Here is a 14,869-nt window from a genome sequence, read left to right as displayed (position 1 = left end):
TTTTACAGCCAAGTGTTCTTGTGTAGGTAGCTTGCTATTTGTGATACGCACACAGCTACTGGTTTCATGAAAGTGGAATTCATACAGGTACTGGAAAATGCTGTAAGCCCCTGACACATTTAGAGGAATATATCCATGTGCTAATAACATTTTTAGTTTTGAATGTTAACTTTTGTTAACCCAATGGCTGAAAAAAAACCCCTCAGGAAACAAGAACCATTAGTTCTATTCACTTAGCACAGAATTTCTTGCATTTCCCATTATGGCTAGTAGAGAGAGAAAAAAAAAAATACCAATACCAAATTTGAATGAAAAAAATCCCAGCCCATTATTTACTAGTACTCATGCAGATTACTGGATATCACTATTTTTCATAGGCAACACCTTGGTAGGGAGAATACTCACAATGGTCACAAACTTTATGAGCCCCATTAAGAACAGGATGGAAAGTACAGCATCTGAACACGTCAAGACACTCAGCTACATTAACCTACCACGATATTCCAAATCTGAAGCAGATCCACTGATACATGATTCAAAACAAGCTCCCTCCACCAAACCAGTAAAATTTTTAACACAAGCTCCTTCTAAAGTAAACAACTTGGCCTTCACCTTGGAATTTATCTTTCAGAAGCACCATGTTTTCACATAGCAGAAAAGGACAACAAAAGATAAATCCTTGCCTAGGCAAAATTAATTCAGTCTTTGGTAAACATCAAGTTGTGTAGTAAGATCCTAATGTGGCTTCTGTCACTCAGAAAAATTAATCCTATTTTCACAAAGGAACATGTGCACTAAGAACCAGCAATCTAGAAAGAACAGTCTCTTCCGATTGTCGGGGAATTAAAAAAAAAAAAAAAAAAAAAGGAAAGAAAAGAAAAGAAAAAAGAAGAAGAAGAAAAGCCATCTAGGAAAGCTCGTTTTAGGATGATGCTGCCAGACTGTAGCCACTTGTCACCTGGACACAGGGACTAACACTGGGAAATTACCCCAAGCTCTGGCCACGCTGCCACAGAAGCTCCGATGAAAAAGGACTTAAGTAAGTGATTCCCAGGAGAAAAACAACAGCCAGTGTGTCAGAAAGGAAAGAGGCGCACAATCTGGCACCCACATTTCTCAGAGAAACCCAAACCCCGAACGCACTTGGCCAGACTTTCCCCCGTTTCATCCTAGCCGGCAGCGTGAAATACCACCGACAATCTCCTTCCCTCCGCATCTGCTGCCGGGCGCGCACCAGCCCCGCTGCCCGGCCCGGCCCGGAGCCCAGCGCTGAGCCGGCGATCCCGAAAACGCCGGGGAAGGGACGGGGCGGCGGCTGCCGGGAGCGGGGCTCGCCGAGGGGAAGCCACAGGTGGGGGAACTGGGCGCCAGAGCCGGGCGCGGCGGGGCTCGTACGGCGCGCCCCGGGCAGGGATGCGCGGCCGCGGGGCACGGCCCCAGCGCGGCCACCCCGCACCCGCCCGCGCCCCGGGGCAAGGAGAGGGCGAGGGGCGATACTGGACCAGGCTTTGACGCGGATCTTCAGCTCGCCCTCCTGCGGCTCCGGCATGGCTTTCTTGGACACGCGGAGCTTGTTGAGCCCCCCGAAAGCGGACAGCACCACGGCTCGCATCTCCTTGGCGTCCCCGGCGCGCAGGCTGCCGCCCGCGCCGCCCTCGGCCGCCTCCCTGCCGCCCTCCTTGTCGATCATCTGCTCCGTCTCCTCGGCTCGCTGCGCTCCCTCCTTGGCCATGGCGGGGCTGCGGCGGCTCCCGCGGTGCCGCCGTGCGAGGCCGCGCCGCCGTGCGGAATGGCCGCGGAGCCGCGGGGCCCGCCCGCCGCACTGCACCGGCTGCGCAGCGCCCTCCGCCCCGCGCCGCCCCCGCGCCGCCCGCGGCACCCCCGGCGCGGAGCCGCGAGCCAGCCCGGTGACAGGATCCCCGAGACCACGCGGCCCAACTCCGTGACCCATCCCCACCTTGTCACCCACGGCACCGCACTGAGAGCCCCGTCCAGTCCTTAAACACCTCCAGGGGTGGGGACTCCACGATCTCCCCGGGCAGCCCATTCCAAGGTCTAATCGTCTTTCTGTGAAGAAGTTCTTCCCAGTGTCCAGCCTCAACTTCCCCGGTACAGCTTTACTAAGTCCTGTTAGTTGTTACAGTATGCAGTCAGTTGTTACCTGGGAGAAGAGCCCGATCCCCACCTGACTCCACCTTCCTTCCAAGTAGTTGTAGAGAGGGATAAGATCACCCCTGACGGTCCCTGAGTCTCTTCTTCTCCAGGCTGAACAGCCCCACTGTCACCTCAGTCCAGTGCAAAGCCCAAAGCCCGCTGAGCTGAGTGTGAGGCCAGGCTGCCCGACAGGACCAGCCACCCTCTGTGCCCCAGAGCTCATGGCACTGTGGATTAAATCTTCATTTGAGATGCCTGGGTCTTGATCCTCACTGGGGAGCCCAGTGTGCAGAGTCACACCTGCCCTGTTCCTTGTCCTGAAGCTCTTCTCGGGCCCAGCTCAGTGAGCGCTCTTAGCATCAGAAGAACCATGCAGGCAGGCAGCTGCCTCACGACTGACACACACCTTTGCAGCAAGAAACACAAGCTTGAGACTGCTGTAGAGCACTTTTAAGCCTTTATATGACAATCATTAGTTGGTGATCAGTGCTGGTCTTTGCTGGCTCCTGTGAGGAGCTAAATCCTTTAATATGAGCACAGGGTGTCCTGCAAGGCACCCATCCACTGGAACTCCCTGGGACTGTCCTGGTTTGGGTCCCTAATAAAGAGGCTTGGACATCAGCCACTTGGGTCTATGTTAATGAGGGTCAGTGCCTGCAGCCTCCCCTAGGGCAGCTAAGCATGGATTTTGGGGGATCACTAGTTGTGGTTTCATGGATACCAATTTGTGGATGGCCCCACGGTTTGAGTAAATCAGCCTAAAATGATGCATGTATGTATGGAGTTCCAAAATTCACTGCAGCATGCTGTGTGCATGGCAAGTGGTCCTGCAGACCTCCCTGTGGGTACAGTTCTTCCATCAAGCCACCCCTGCTGGCAGCAACTGAGATCCTGAGAAGCTTCAGGACCTCTCTGTCATCTCTTGGGGATTATGACCTCCCTCTCTTTAGGCTGTGGAGTTGTAGTGGTCTGAGTTCATCAATACTCCTTAATTTCACAATGTGCATTTATTTCATCTTGAGTCATGTATTCTGTGTTCGAGTATTTGAAGGAAGCCAAAGCTGTTGGAAATATTTTAGCTATAACACATAATGGAATAAAACATTTTCATTAACAGTAACAAAGTGAGATAGTGGAGGAATGGAGAGAATTTTCCTATTCCTTTGCAATTTAGGGTTTTTTTTCCCTCTGTGGTCTGTGAAAACTTTTAGATAATGTATTTTTAAAAGGCCATTTCTGAGAATTTGTCATCTAAGCCTGCCATGAATGAAGCAGTAAATAAATACATGTTAGGAGCAAAGGAGAAATAGTACTAGCCTCAGGGAAGCTTCACTAAGTCCATTACCTCAAGAAGTTCAAGTATATTTTTTCAAAAGTGAAGTCTGATGCTTCAGAAACCACTTAAGTTGTCCTTAAGATATGTTTTGACAGAGATTCAAAACCAGCTCATTAACACCATCAGGAATTTTATGTGTGACATATTAAAGCAATGCCATTCACTTTTTTTTCCAAGTATCAGTATGTTGAAAGATCCAACTGTTTTAAAGATGAGGAACCTTTTTTTCTCCCTTTCTCCCCTGCTAATACCATGAATATTCCCTCCCTGTTCCCTGCACTTGGCTAATTCAGTGCTGCAATGGGGAATACAAGGTTCTGTCACTTTAGATCTGACCATTTGAATGCATGACCAGGCGGGCAGCAGCTGAATAAAGAATAACATGCGCTTGTCTCTAAATGATTCACTCTGCTGGCAGTGTTACAGTTGCTACAGTTCTGACTCAAATGAATGGTGAAGCAGAGAGTGACTGGGGAAACTAAAGCACATAGCATACGGCAACTAAGTGACACCCAGAATGATGAAGAGACTAGGGGATAGCTCACACGCATCACTCCAGCAGTCTGCAACAGCCAAAGAAGTGAATCGGGGCCTTCAAACTGCACTTGTTTTGCAATGGTTTGTGAGTCTTCTGATTAAGCCTCCCCATATTGATTTAAAGCTATCTCTGTTACCCCTTGGTCCTGAACCAAAAGTAATTTATCCTAAATACCTTAACTGGGTACTGTTTGCAAGTCAAAATGTTGAAGGATGGCCATTTTGTAGAAACATGATGTATGGTAGAACCAGTAATTGCACAGGTCACTTGTGGCAACTGAAGTAATGTATAGCAGGTATTTTTGCATAATATGATTCCATTAGTTTGATTTAATTCCTGAGCACTTCTTTAAGAATATTTGATGATGCTGTACAGAAGCATACACTGATGTAAAAGCAGGATTTATTCTGACAGTTGACTGTAAATTTAGCCACCCTAGAGACAGGCTACAGGATGGTCATTCATATCACTTAAGCCTTCAGTAAAAGCATTCCAGTGGTGGCTTTCCTCTGACTTCAGCAGCCGGTGATTGGACCTGTAAAAGTGAAAACACAGAACTCAATTTGATGAGTATAGACAAGCAGTGACAATATTAATGAACATGTGGTGAGAACCTGAGCAAAAAGGAATTAGGAGTTCTTTCATCACCTTCTGTACCTGGTGGTCAAGCTGGGGATATCTCTTCTTTGAGAAAGTGATGTTTAAAATGCAGAAAGGAAGGGAAATGGAGCAGTGTACTTGTGGATAAATGCTGGCAGTTGCAGGCAACATTATCTCTCGATTCAGATCTTTTACTTACAGAACATAAGGTTCCTTTATTCAGCCAGCATCAGATACTGTTTTGAGGGTTCATGCCTGAATTTCATGGTGTGGAGCAACCATTCAGGATAAATCTGACTGTAGTGTTGCCATACTTCTGGAGGAAGTTAAAGGAAGAATTTGAAGTTGCTACTGGAAATACAGACCCAGTGGAAGGTTGATCAAAAACTGAAGTAGATGAGCTAAATGCAAAGTTTGGTGCTGTGTGGAGATGAAACCAAACCAAACCAAACCAAAGTAAACCAAACAACCCGTGGACCATTGTGCAAAAGAAATATCCCCCACTAGATACTCTTGATGTACTTGACACCACTTCATTTTTGAAGAACAATGAGGTTTGTGTTCAAGAAGGACTTGTGTCTCTGTATCAGTTTCTATTCTTAACAGGAACAAGAAGATCTGAACAAGGGTTAACCCCGTTGCTCAAAGGAAGTAACACATAAATGGCAAAAACAAATCCTCAGTTAGAATGCAATTTTTATCTCAGTAATTTTCTCTGAAGCATAAATCATGTTTTTAGAATAAAGTATTATAAATATTTTTGTTAGGTTAAATTATTTATTTTTCTAGTAGTTATAAATTAAAGTAGAAAATCATAGTGATGTATGTTCTGGCTGCTTTAATGCATAGTCAAGGCAGTTTTTAATACATTGAGTTTCTAAAACATTGGTTTTTTTGCAGTCTATTGTCACCAAATTTTGTCTAGTGCCAAAAAGAAATCTGAAAGAAATTATGTTTTGAAAACATGTTCAGAACACCTATTTAAGCTGTTGTGATGCCCTATAGTCCACAACATCTCTTATCAATAGGAAAATTGGTTTAGTGTCTTTTCCCACCTGTATCCCTGTGTAGAATGTATTAACAAAGATATTTCCAAAGGAATCTCCAAGAGTATAGGATGCTAGATTTGTTTGTTTGGGCTTTTTAAAAACAAAAGAGACTTCCATTTCCTAAGGTTGATTTGCATTAAGATAATTGTATTATTTTATTTATCTTAGCCAGGGGCTTTCTCTAGCTGGTGAAGCTCTGTATGAATCATAGCAGCAATGAAGCAATTTTCTGATCATAGGCACTAAAAAGAACTGCACAGTTCCCTTCAGCAGATGCAGTTTAGAGTTCCTTGCCATCATGAGAAGTAATGAAAATGTGTTGCATTTTAAACCAAAGAGGAAAAGAAATGAAAACACTCACAGAAGATTTGGCAAAGCCAATATGGCTTATCTTGTTGGCTGCTCAGTTCTTGCATCCTTTTGCTGCTTTACCTTTTGGCTTGTTTGGAGACTGTGCTCACATAATTCAGTGATGGATACAACAGAAATTAAATAAATCATAGCTGATCATGAAAGAATACAACTTAGGAAACTTTAAATGGATTGTGAAGTAATTACATCATGGTGATGACAGTTACCACACAGAGACCAAAATAAGCCCTTTTAACAAAACTTCATTTATATCCTTGTTCCTCAAGCCCTATTATCCATTTATTTGGCTGATGTAGTATAATGTAAAAATACTGTTCAATATCTTCTATTGTTTATACATTCCAACACTTCTGTTGTGTTTCTAAAAGCTCTGAGTATTTTTTATTTTGAAAAAAAAACCATTATTTTGGTAGTAACATTGAGGTTCTGTGTTTCCTTCTGGTACTCAACTGAGGAAATGTAGGGAAGAAAAGGTCAGAAAAGGTGGATTGCAGAGGTGGATAGTAAATCACAGGGAGCAAAGTTACGGGAGATGAGTACATTACTACTGCCACTGCTTAAGAACATCTCTCACAAAAAGCAGACTGGCTACATTGTCCCAGCTCCATCATTTCAACTCTCCAAGACTTGCTTCCTGCTTTGTAAAGCTGAGTTGAGCCATTTTTACCTAATGTGAATAACAACTAGAAATACACACAGTGTATTACAGTTCCCTTGTATTACTGCACCAGCACTAGGTACCATTAGAATTTTTTAGGGTATTGCAATGCCATCCCTGAATTTAAACAGATTCAAGATATTATTTGTAGCTTATTCTTTAAGGTAATTTGTAGCAAAAGTAAAAAATTGTTGCACATGTTGAATCTCCCTTTGTAAGTAAAATGGTCTGTAACTGGACTGTTATGTGTATGGGATGCACATGATGATTTAAGTACTGCTTCATTCTGTGTGACTCCAGGCTTTGAGAAAGAGTAATCCCACTTGGCATTTTGACTCAATTTGGTCTCAGTAATTATGGACCTAGAGTAACTTGTTAGAGGCTTGTGAAAAAATGTCTTTGAAGTTTACAGCAGAGCTGAAGTGTACAGAAGGATAAGAATTCAATGAATAATTCAATGAATACTAAGAATAAGTTTGAAAAGCATATCCAGTTATCCTACTGGCTATGTTCAATTGTTACCCACTGTTACAGTACAGTGCACAATATTGCCAGGAAAATTGAATGCCATCTTCAGACCAATCTATTAACACATTTTGTTTCTGATCAAAGTCACTTTCTGCAAATTACCAAGCTGTTTTGCCTTTTTTCAGGCTCTTATTTTTTTCCTTGTTAAGTATTCACATGTCTAATACTGGTGGCTTCTGAATCTGCTCAAGGAAACCAAAATGAGCTTTTAGGTTTTCTAAGCTGAGGTCTGTGTTGCCTGTTCCTGAAGCTACAGTCCAAGAGCAGTGACAGAAAGATTGCTGCTCTGGGAGCAGAGATGCTTCTAGCTTGAATTTGAACCTGAAGGCATTGTACAATTTACAGCTTTTACAAGAGCTCTGTCACTGCACAGAATTTTCATAGGCATTACAACACAAAGAACTCTCTTTCCCCCACAATCTCTTGATGCAGCTTTTTGTACCACCCTGGTTGTGCCCATTGTGATGGGCCTTCTGCAGAAAGGAAAAGGATACTCTTTAGCATTACTGTGCTTTCTGTGGAGTGTTTTATCATGGTCTATTAATATTCTCTTTTCCTCAGTTCCATAGCTACTTACTGCTTTCTAACTCATTGATTTTAATAAACCAACTGAGCATGCTGCTGTATTCTCTTCTACTCTCCCTGTATTTTTTCTACTCTCCCTATGGAGGAAAAAAAATTACCAATAAAACCAAACATAAACACCAATTATTCAGAGATTGGTTTCCTCTGAACACTCTTAAGATGCTAATGGAATTGTTCATTACATAGCTTCTAGGTTGCATCTCACTTGGGCTGGTAAAAACAGGGTTTTTCACTGAATAAATGCATTTGAGTTTGCAGGCAAGGTTCACAACCTGTATTCTGTTTTACTGCAATGGAGTTATTTTTCTTCACAGTGGCTGGTGTGATGCCATACTTTGGATTTACAACCTCAACGATGCTGGTAATATACCAGTGTTTTTGTTATTGCTGGGCAGTGTTTACACAGTATCAAGGCCTTTTCTGCTTCTCCCACCACCCCAGCAGCAAGGAGGTGCATGGGGAGCTGGGAGAGGACACAGCTGGGACACCCCACCAGATGGAAGGTGAATCCTATTCCACATGGCATCTTGCTGAGCAGACACTGCTGGGAGAAAGAAGGAGGAAAGGGGGACATTTGGAGTTATGGCTGAGGCCCTACTTTCTTAGAAATTGCCAAACATCTGCCTGCCTAGGAAGCAGGGAATAAATTCATCATTTTGCTTTGCTTGCACATAAAGCTTTGCCTCACTTACTAATCTGTCTTTTTCTGGACGCACAGGTTTTCTCAGTGTTGTCCTTCTGACCCTCTGCCCCACCCCATTGCAGAGATGAGAAAGTACGTGGGGTTTATCTGTCTGTCAGAGTTATCCCACAGCAAAACCACATCTCTCTTATTTTTTACTGATTTTAATAAGTAAACTCATAAATTAGGAAATGGGCCCGAAAAATCTTAATGCCACATTCACCTTGAGAAGTAGTTCCTTATTTTATACTTAAGCATGCTAGTGAACTTCTTTGGGTCAGCTTATACTATTGATAATGGCACAGTACTAAATATTATAATAACACTAAGATAAGTGTTCTGGTTTTATCATTTTGGGAAGGCTGAGAGAATTAGGATTATTCAGTCTGGAGAAGAGAAGCTTCAGGGCTACCTAACTGGATCTTTCTGGTACCTGAAGGAGCTCCAATAAAGATGGAGAAAGACTGTTAGCAAGGGCCTGGAGTAACAAGACAAGGGGCAATGGCTTCAAGCTGACAGAGAGTAGATTTAGAATTCATATCAGGAATAAATCCTGAGTGTGTGGCCCTGGCACAGGCTGCCCAGAGAAGCTGTGGCTGCCCCACCCTGGAAGTTTCCAAGGTCAGGTTGGATGGGGATTGGAGCACCGTGGGATACTGGAAGATGTCTCTGCCCATGGCAGGGGGCTGGAATGAGGTAACTTCAAAGCCCCTTCCAACCCAAACCATTCTACGATTCTGTGATTCTATGTACTTACTCCATCTGTAGCTGTAGTTCACTGTACTGGAAGATAATGGAAAAAAAGGCATTGTAGTCTGAAATGAGACCATTTGCTGGCAGCAGTGTAACTACACAAGAGGACTGACTGTGCCATTCTTTTTCTTCTCTCACCCCATTGTGGGCTCGCTGCCCACTGCACAGTGCCAATTCACACACCAAGGCAAGGTATTTCTATTTTCTGCTCTTGTTTGTGCAAAGTAGGGATCTGGGGGGTAAGCCACCAGAGGCTGGCTTTTTGAAACTTCACAACATTTTAGCAAACAAAGGCATCAGCATTCCCTGGCTAAAAGCTATCTGGTTCTCTTATTAACTGGTATTCTGCCTTTGATGGTTAAATGGTTATTTGGCTTCCCATGCTAACTAGTCTTATGCTCAGTTTTTCTCTTTTCAGACACTGGGTTTCTTGCGTCAGTGGCTGTGAGCTGGTGGTTGCAATATTCCCCTGGCTGAATTGCCTTCTACCCGGCTGGAGTTGATTTTAGCATGGTTGCTGAGTTAAATTTGTTAGTTTCCTCCTTATCTTGGGAGTTCTTCAAAGTGTCCTTGTGGCCTGTAAATTCTGCATTCTCCATGCCTGCTATCAGAATCACGTTCTTCTTTCCAAGCTTTGCTAACCTCCCCCAGCTCTGAAATCATTGAAGCCTGCTAAGCTCTAGAGTTAACAAAGCAATTCTACCAACAAGTAATTTATTTTTCTAACACCTGGAAATAATTTAAAGGCTTTGAAAAAGTATTAGAATAATTTCAGATGTGCTTTTCAACAATAATCAGCTAAACGTCAGATAAAGGTGATTTCTGGAGACAAAATTAATGTAAAAGATGCATAGCAAGCCTGCCAGGCTGCAAACAAGAAAAATGATTCTTCAGTGCTCCAGTCTTTTGAGAAATCAGATCTGGTCCAATAAACTCCGGGGTTTGTCAGTGTGTTTGGAAATTCTGAGTGGAAAAGGTCAGGAGATGAGAGCCCATAGAGCATTCTTAGGTTTCTTTCATTGTGGCAAGCACATCTTGTTGTATAGGGGCAGCATTCTTATTCTTCTCCCTCTAGAAATTGTGCAGATGGATTAGAATATTGGTAAGTTGTGAATTATCATGAACAAGTGATCAGAGAAGGTATTTAAAGATGAATGGCAGAACTTGGCCACATAAGACTTTGAAGTCCCAGTTAAGGGGTGAAAATGAGGACTGCTTACTGCCACAATGCCCTGCCACTGCCTGATTGTGATCTCTGTGTGTCTCAAGAGTTTCTGTCTTTTTGAAACATCAGTAGAGGGCTTTGAAGTCCTCATGAAATGATCTTCCTCTATGAAAGCTTAGATCACACCTGCTATCTCCCTGTATGACATAACACACTTGGGTACCCATGTAAACTATCATTTGTTTGATCTTTTTTATCCACTGTAAGAAAACCTGCAAGAAAACTTGGGCACTCTGGATAAATATTTTTTATTTCAGGGTAAAAAGGGAGGGCCACAACTACTTCTTGAGCATGCAGCTTGATTTTCTCTTACTTTGAAGTAATTCTATATCTAAAGTCTAGCTGGTTAATTTATCAGATGATTTAAATTAAAGTTGGTAACCATTTTAGACAAGAATTTGGAATTCAGCAGGAATGTCTTTGTAAAATCACAGTACAAGTGCTGGCATTTGCCTTAGTCTTTGAAGAAATCATTCAAAATGCAGTTTATTTCTACAGCCAAAAATAAAATTTAGGAAGAAGTAACACGGGATGTGAAGTCAGGACAAAGGAAACTGAGGTTTCTAGGAGTATTGGCATTTTGCACTATAAAAAGAGATATTTTTCCCCCCACATAAGAAAAAGATATAGAAAACTTCTGGCTTCATATTTTAATCATGAGCTAAGCAATGTCCTTTCATGGCAGGTAACGAGCCAACATCTCTCTTTAAACATGGAGATGCTGACTAGTATCTGGAATCTCAGCTAGAGAAGGGGATTGTGTTACTAAATCAGATCCAAATACCAACACTATCTTGGTTGAGCTGCAGCATCAGAATTATTTCTGCTGAATGTCACCCAAGTTTCCCCAGAGACCTTGAAATCAGTGGGATTGTCAAGCATGTGTAGTCCAAAAAGGAATTTCTGCATTAAGAGGCTGGATCTCTAATCACCTTGAAGACACCCCCTTAAGAGGAAGACAGAAGCGGCTTATACTACTTCCAAATCTTTAATTCAATGGTTTAATTTCTTCAGTCTAGAAAAGTTAAATTTACTGTTGGGTTAATCAAGTTAAAATATAAGCAATTATTAGATAGAAAAAGCTAAACAATGCTCCAGAAAGTCAACATTGCTGGTTATTTCTCTTATTTTAACAAGGTGGTGGTGGCAGGGGTGTTGAACCTTCTCTATTTTGAGAGAGAAGCGTGGGTAGGAACATGAAGAAATGAAGACAAAAGGCAGTGCCCTACAAACACACCTAAAGAAAAGAATCTGGTATGAACTCATGGGAAGAAAGCACATCAAAAAAGAAAATCTATGTGAAGCTGTTCAAAAAGGTTTGTGAACTACTTTTGAAAGTGTGAGCCCTATCCAAATAAAACATTCCTTTAGGACAGGAAAGAGATCTTTTAAGTGTTCAGTGGTCTGAGGTACTGTGGGCAAGAAGCATCAGGGACACAGAATACACTTCCTCCAGTCATGCTCCAGCTTCAGGGCTACAGAGACTGAGGCCTGCAGGAGACTTCAAAAGCTCTACAGCAACAACCGAACAGCACAACCATCAGACAGCTCCCTGGATGAGCAGGCAGAAGTGAACCAGGGCACCTCAGCCTCCTCAGTTAAATACAGAGCCAAGTCTTGCCGAGTTTTAGAGGGAGCTGCCAAGAATTTTATCAAAGATTCTTATGGACAGGTACAGTGATCATATTCCCTGCTGCTGGCAAGCAACATCAGAAAGGGAACAACTGAAGTTACAAGGGAGGAGGTAACCTTACATCATTAAAACAAGAGAAAATTGAGGCCTTTAATTAGGAAACTGTGGCACAGACCCATCAGTGTCAAAACCAGTGACAGCATATTACCCTGTGTGAGGAGCCACTTTACTTGTGACTTGTGTCAACCCTGGTTGTCAGAGGCACATGGGGAAGGGCTGCACAGGTGCAGGAGGCACCGAGGAGAGGACAGAGGAAAGCCCTGTCTCTGGGGACCTTTGCCTGGCAGCCAGTTCATGTGTCAGCAGGAGAATCCCAGAGGCACTGTACCCCAGAGACACTCAGCAGTCCATGGAAAAAGGTCTCTGCCGATGGACTGCAGTGGGACATTGGCCTGGGCTAATGCACTCCTGTCAGCAGGCAGACTTTGGGAGGAGACAGGGCCATAAAAATAACTGCAACACAAGCCATGGGGTTTTCTTGAAACTTGCTTTTTGAGTGGGGGGGGGGGGGGTGGGCTTTGGAGACTGTGCTTTTTGCTTTTGGAGGGGGGGAGGTGGGCTTTGACTCTTGCTTTTTGAATCTGGGGGCTTTCTGTGTCTTGTTTCTGCTTTGACTCCAGCCTGCTGAGGCCCTCGCTGGATCTTGCTTGTCCTCACATCTGTCCTGTCTCCCTGCATCCCTGACCGATGCCCTGCCTGCTTCGTCTGTGTCCCTGAGCCACCTGTGTCCAGCCCTCCCTGCCTCCAAGCCAGGCCTTTGTCTCTCTCTCCCACCAATTCCTTTCCCATTTTTCTTCCTCTTGCTCTGTCTTTTCTAGCCATCTTTAGTAGAGTAACTCTTTTTCATTTTGTTTTTTTTTCATTACTAATAAATGTTTGTCTCGGTTGGCTTAATTTCATTCCTGACTGTCTAATTCTAAAATAGCTGCTCGTAGTTTCCCTCAGTGTAAGGCAACACCCCACTCATACAGTCCTGCAGCACAACAGCAGGTTCCTGCCAGGCTCTGTCTGTTCTGCTCAAACACCTCAGCCAGGAATGGGAACAGAAAGATTCCTCCATCAGGAAAAAGCCATTTTGAGAGGGTTAGTCCAGTCTAGTGGCAGTGTAACCTTATCCTGAACACAGTGCAAGGAGCTCACACTGTGCTCTGCCCCCAGGGAAGGCTCCTGCGGAGTTTTCAGAGCTGGAGGAGCCTCTGCTCTCTCTGCAGCAGACAATGCCATCGTGCGGCAGCTCCTGCTTCCTCGGCTGCATCCAGGCTAAAAACTGCTGCTTCTGTCCTGGAGTTAATAAGCAGACTCCTCTGTCCTGCTGAAGTTTTTCCATTGCATGAGGATACCCCTTAGCAGGATGTAGGCAGGCCCCATACAGATCTCTCTCCAATTTCCAACTACAGTATTTAAAGGAAAAGCCATTTCTGGGAAAGGGTAAACCAAACCCCTGGGAAGCTCATGACCGGTGGTGTCGGTCACCCTTTGGGACTCAGTAAAGGCTGAGGGGTTCCAGTGGCAGCAGCTTGAGGTGGGATGTGTGACCAAGACTATGTGCCGCAGTAGCAGATGTCCTTGGCCCCGCAGCAGCCTTCAGTCCTCCAGAGTACGTATCACCACATCTCATGTAAAACTAAGATTAAATACACTGCGGGCAAGCAGCTGGAGCTGCCAAGGGGTGCAGAGAGATTTGTTTTTTTCTGTAGAGAAACCCAAGTACTGACTTCTCTGGCCCATGTAGTAAAGGGTCATCCTCCCTCACTCCTGCAGAGGGACACCAGTGGCTATTTCTTCTTAATATAATAAATAAACACATGCACACTGGGAAGGTCATGGTGTTCCAGCACCAACACTGAGCCAACCAGAACAAATCCAAACAATCCAAACAACAACACATAGAACCAACACCTTTCATTTTTTAACCTAGCAACCTTTTGGCTTCAGCAAAATATCACATCGTCTCTCACAATCCACCCTTTCCTTTTATTATCCCTTTTTTTTTTTTTTTTTGCTGAAGGCCTTGATTTAATTACCCTGTCTGGTCAGCACAAACTGGCTCCTTTTGTGAACTACTTATAAATATGATGAATCAGTTTTTTTATGAGGTCAGTGTTAAATTCAGTGTATTTGCAAGTTCCTGATTTGTCAGTTCACGTTGCTGTCCATAGTTCTCCTCCAAGTACAGTAAGTTGTAGATACACTTGTGGTCAGTGCCTCCCATCAGCAGTTCCATCCCTGCTTGCTCGGATGACGCAAACCTCAGAGCGTAACTGCAGCATCAAAATTACCTTCTGTGTTACCCATATTTGCTTCCTGTTCTTTCTTCTAGTCCTGTGCACTGGAACAGCACACTGCAGGGATGTAGAGGTGAAGCATAGAAGCCGTGACACTCCATCCAGCAATTTCCAAAGTCTTTGAACGTCATTTCCTATTCCTCTTTTGTCAAGGTCTGGTTTGACTTATATTCCCACTACTCAACAGCTGAGGGATTGTAGCCCACACTGAAGCAAAAGTCTCTCTGGTGGCAAATGCAAAGGTCAGTCCAGTCTTGCCTTTGACTGCTCACTATTAAATCATCTTTTGAAGATTACAAGGTCACTTCCTATTTCTTCTGTCATTTTCCCAGAAAGGAAAGTCCATCAAACTACACATGATGGCAGACACCGGCACAGACATTATCATCCTTCCAAGGCAAAGTGGCCTCG

At 43.8% G+C, this 14,869-nt stretch overlaps 1 protein-coding gene across 1 annotated transcript in view; it reads right to left on the bottom strand.

Moving 5' to 3' along the window:
* The window catches only part of VAT1L (vesicle amine transport 1 like), a 55,073-nt gene extending 53,262 nt beyond the window's left edge, over positions 1-1,811 (bottom strand). The window contains exon 1 of the mRNA XM_021540960.3: positions 1,503-1,811. Coding sequence (XP_021396635.1) covers positions 1,503-1,732 — 230 coding nt within the window. The 5' untranslated portion in view covers positions 1,733-1,811. The remainder of the gene's footprint in view (positions 1-1,502) is intronic.
* Positions 1,812-14,869: the final 13,058 nt, after the last annotated feature.

This window comes from Lonchura striata, chromosome 13, assembly GCF_046129695.1.
Source record: "Lonchura striata isolate bLonStr1 chromosome 13, bLonStr1.mat, whole genome shotgun sequence".
NCBI lineage: Eukaryota > Metazoa > Chordata > Aves > Passeriformes > Estrildidae > Lonchura > Lonchura striata.
This window is presented reverse-complemented; position numbering and strand designations above follow the sequence as displayed.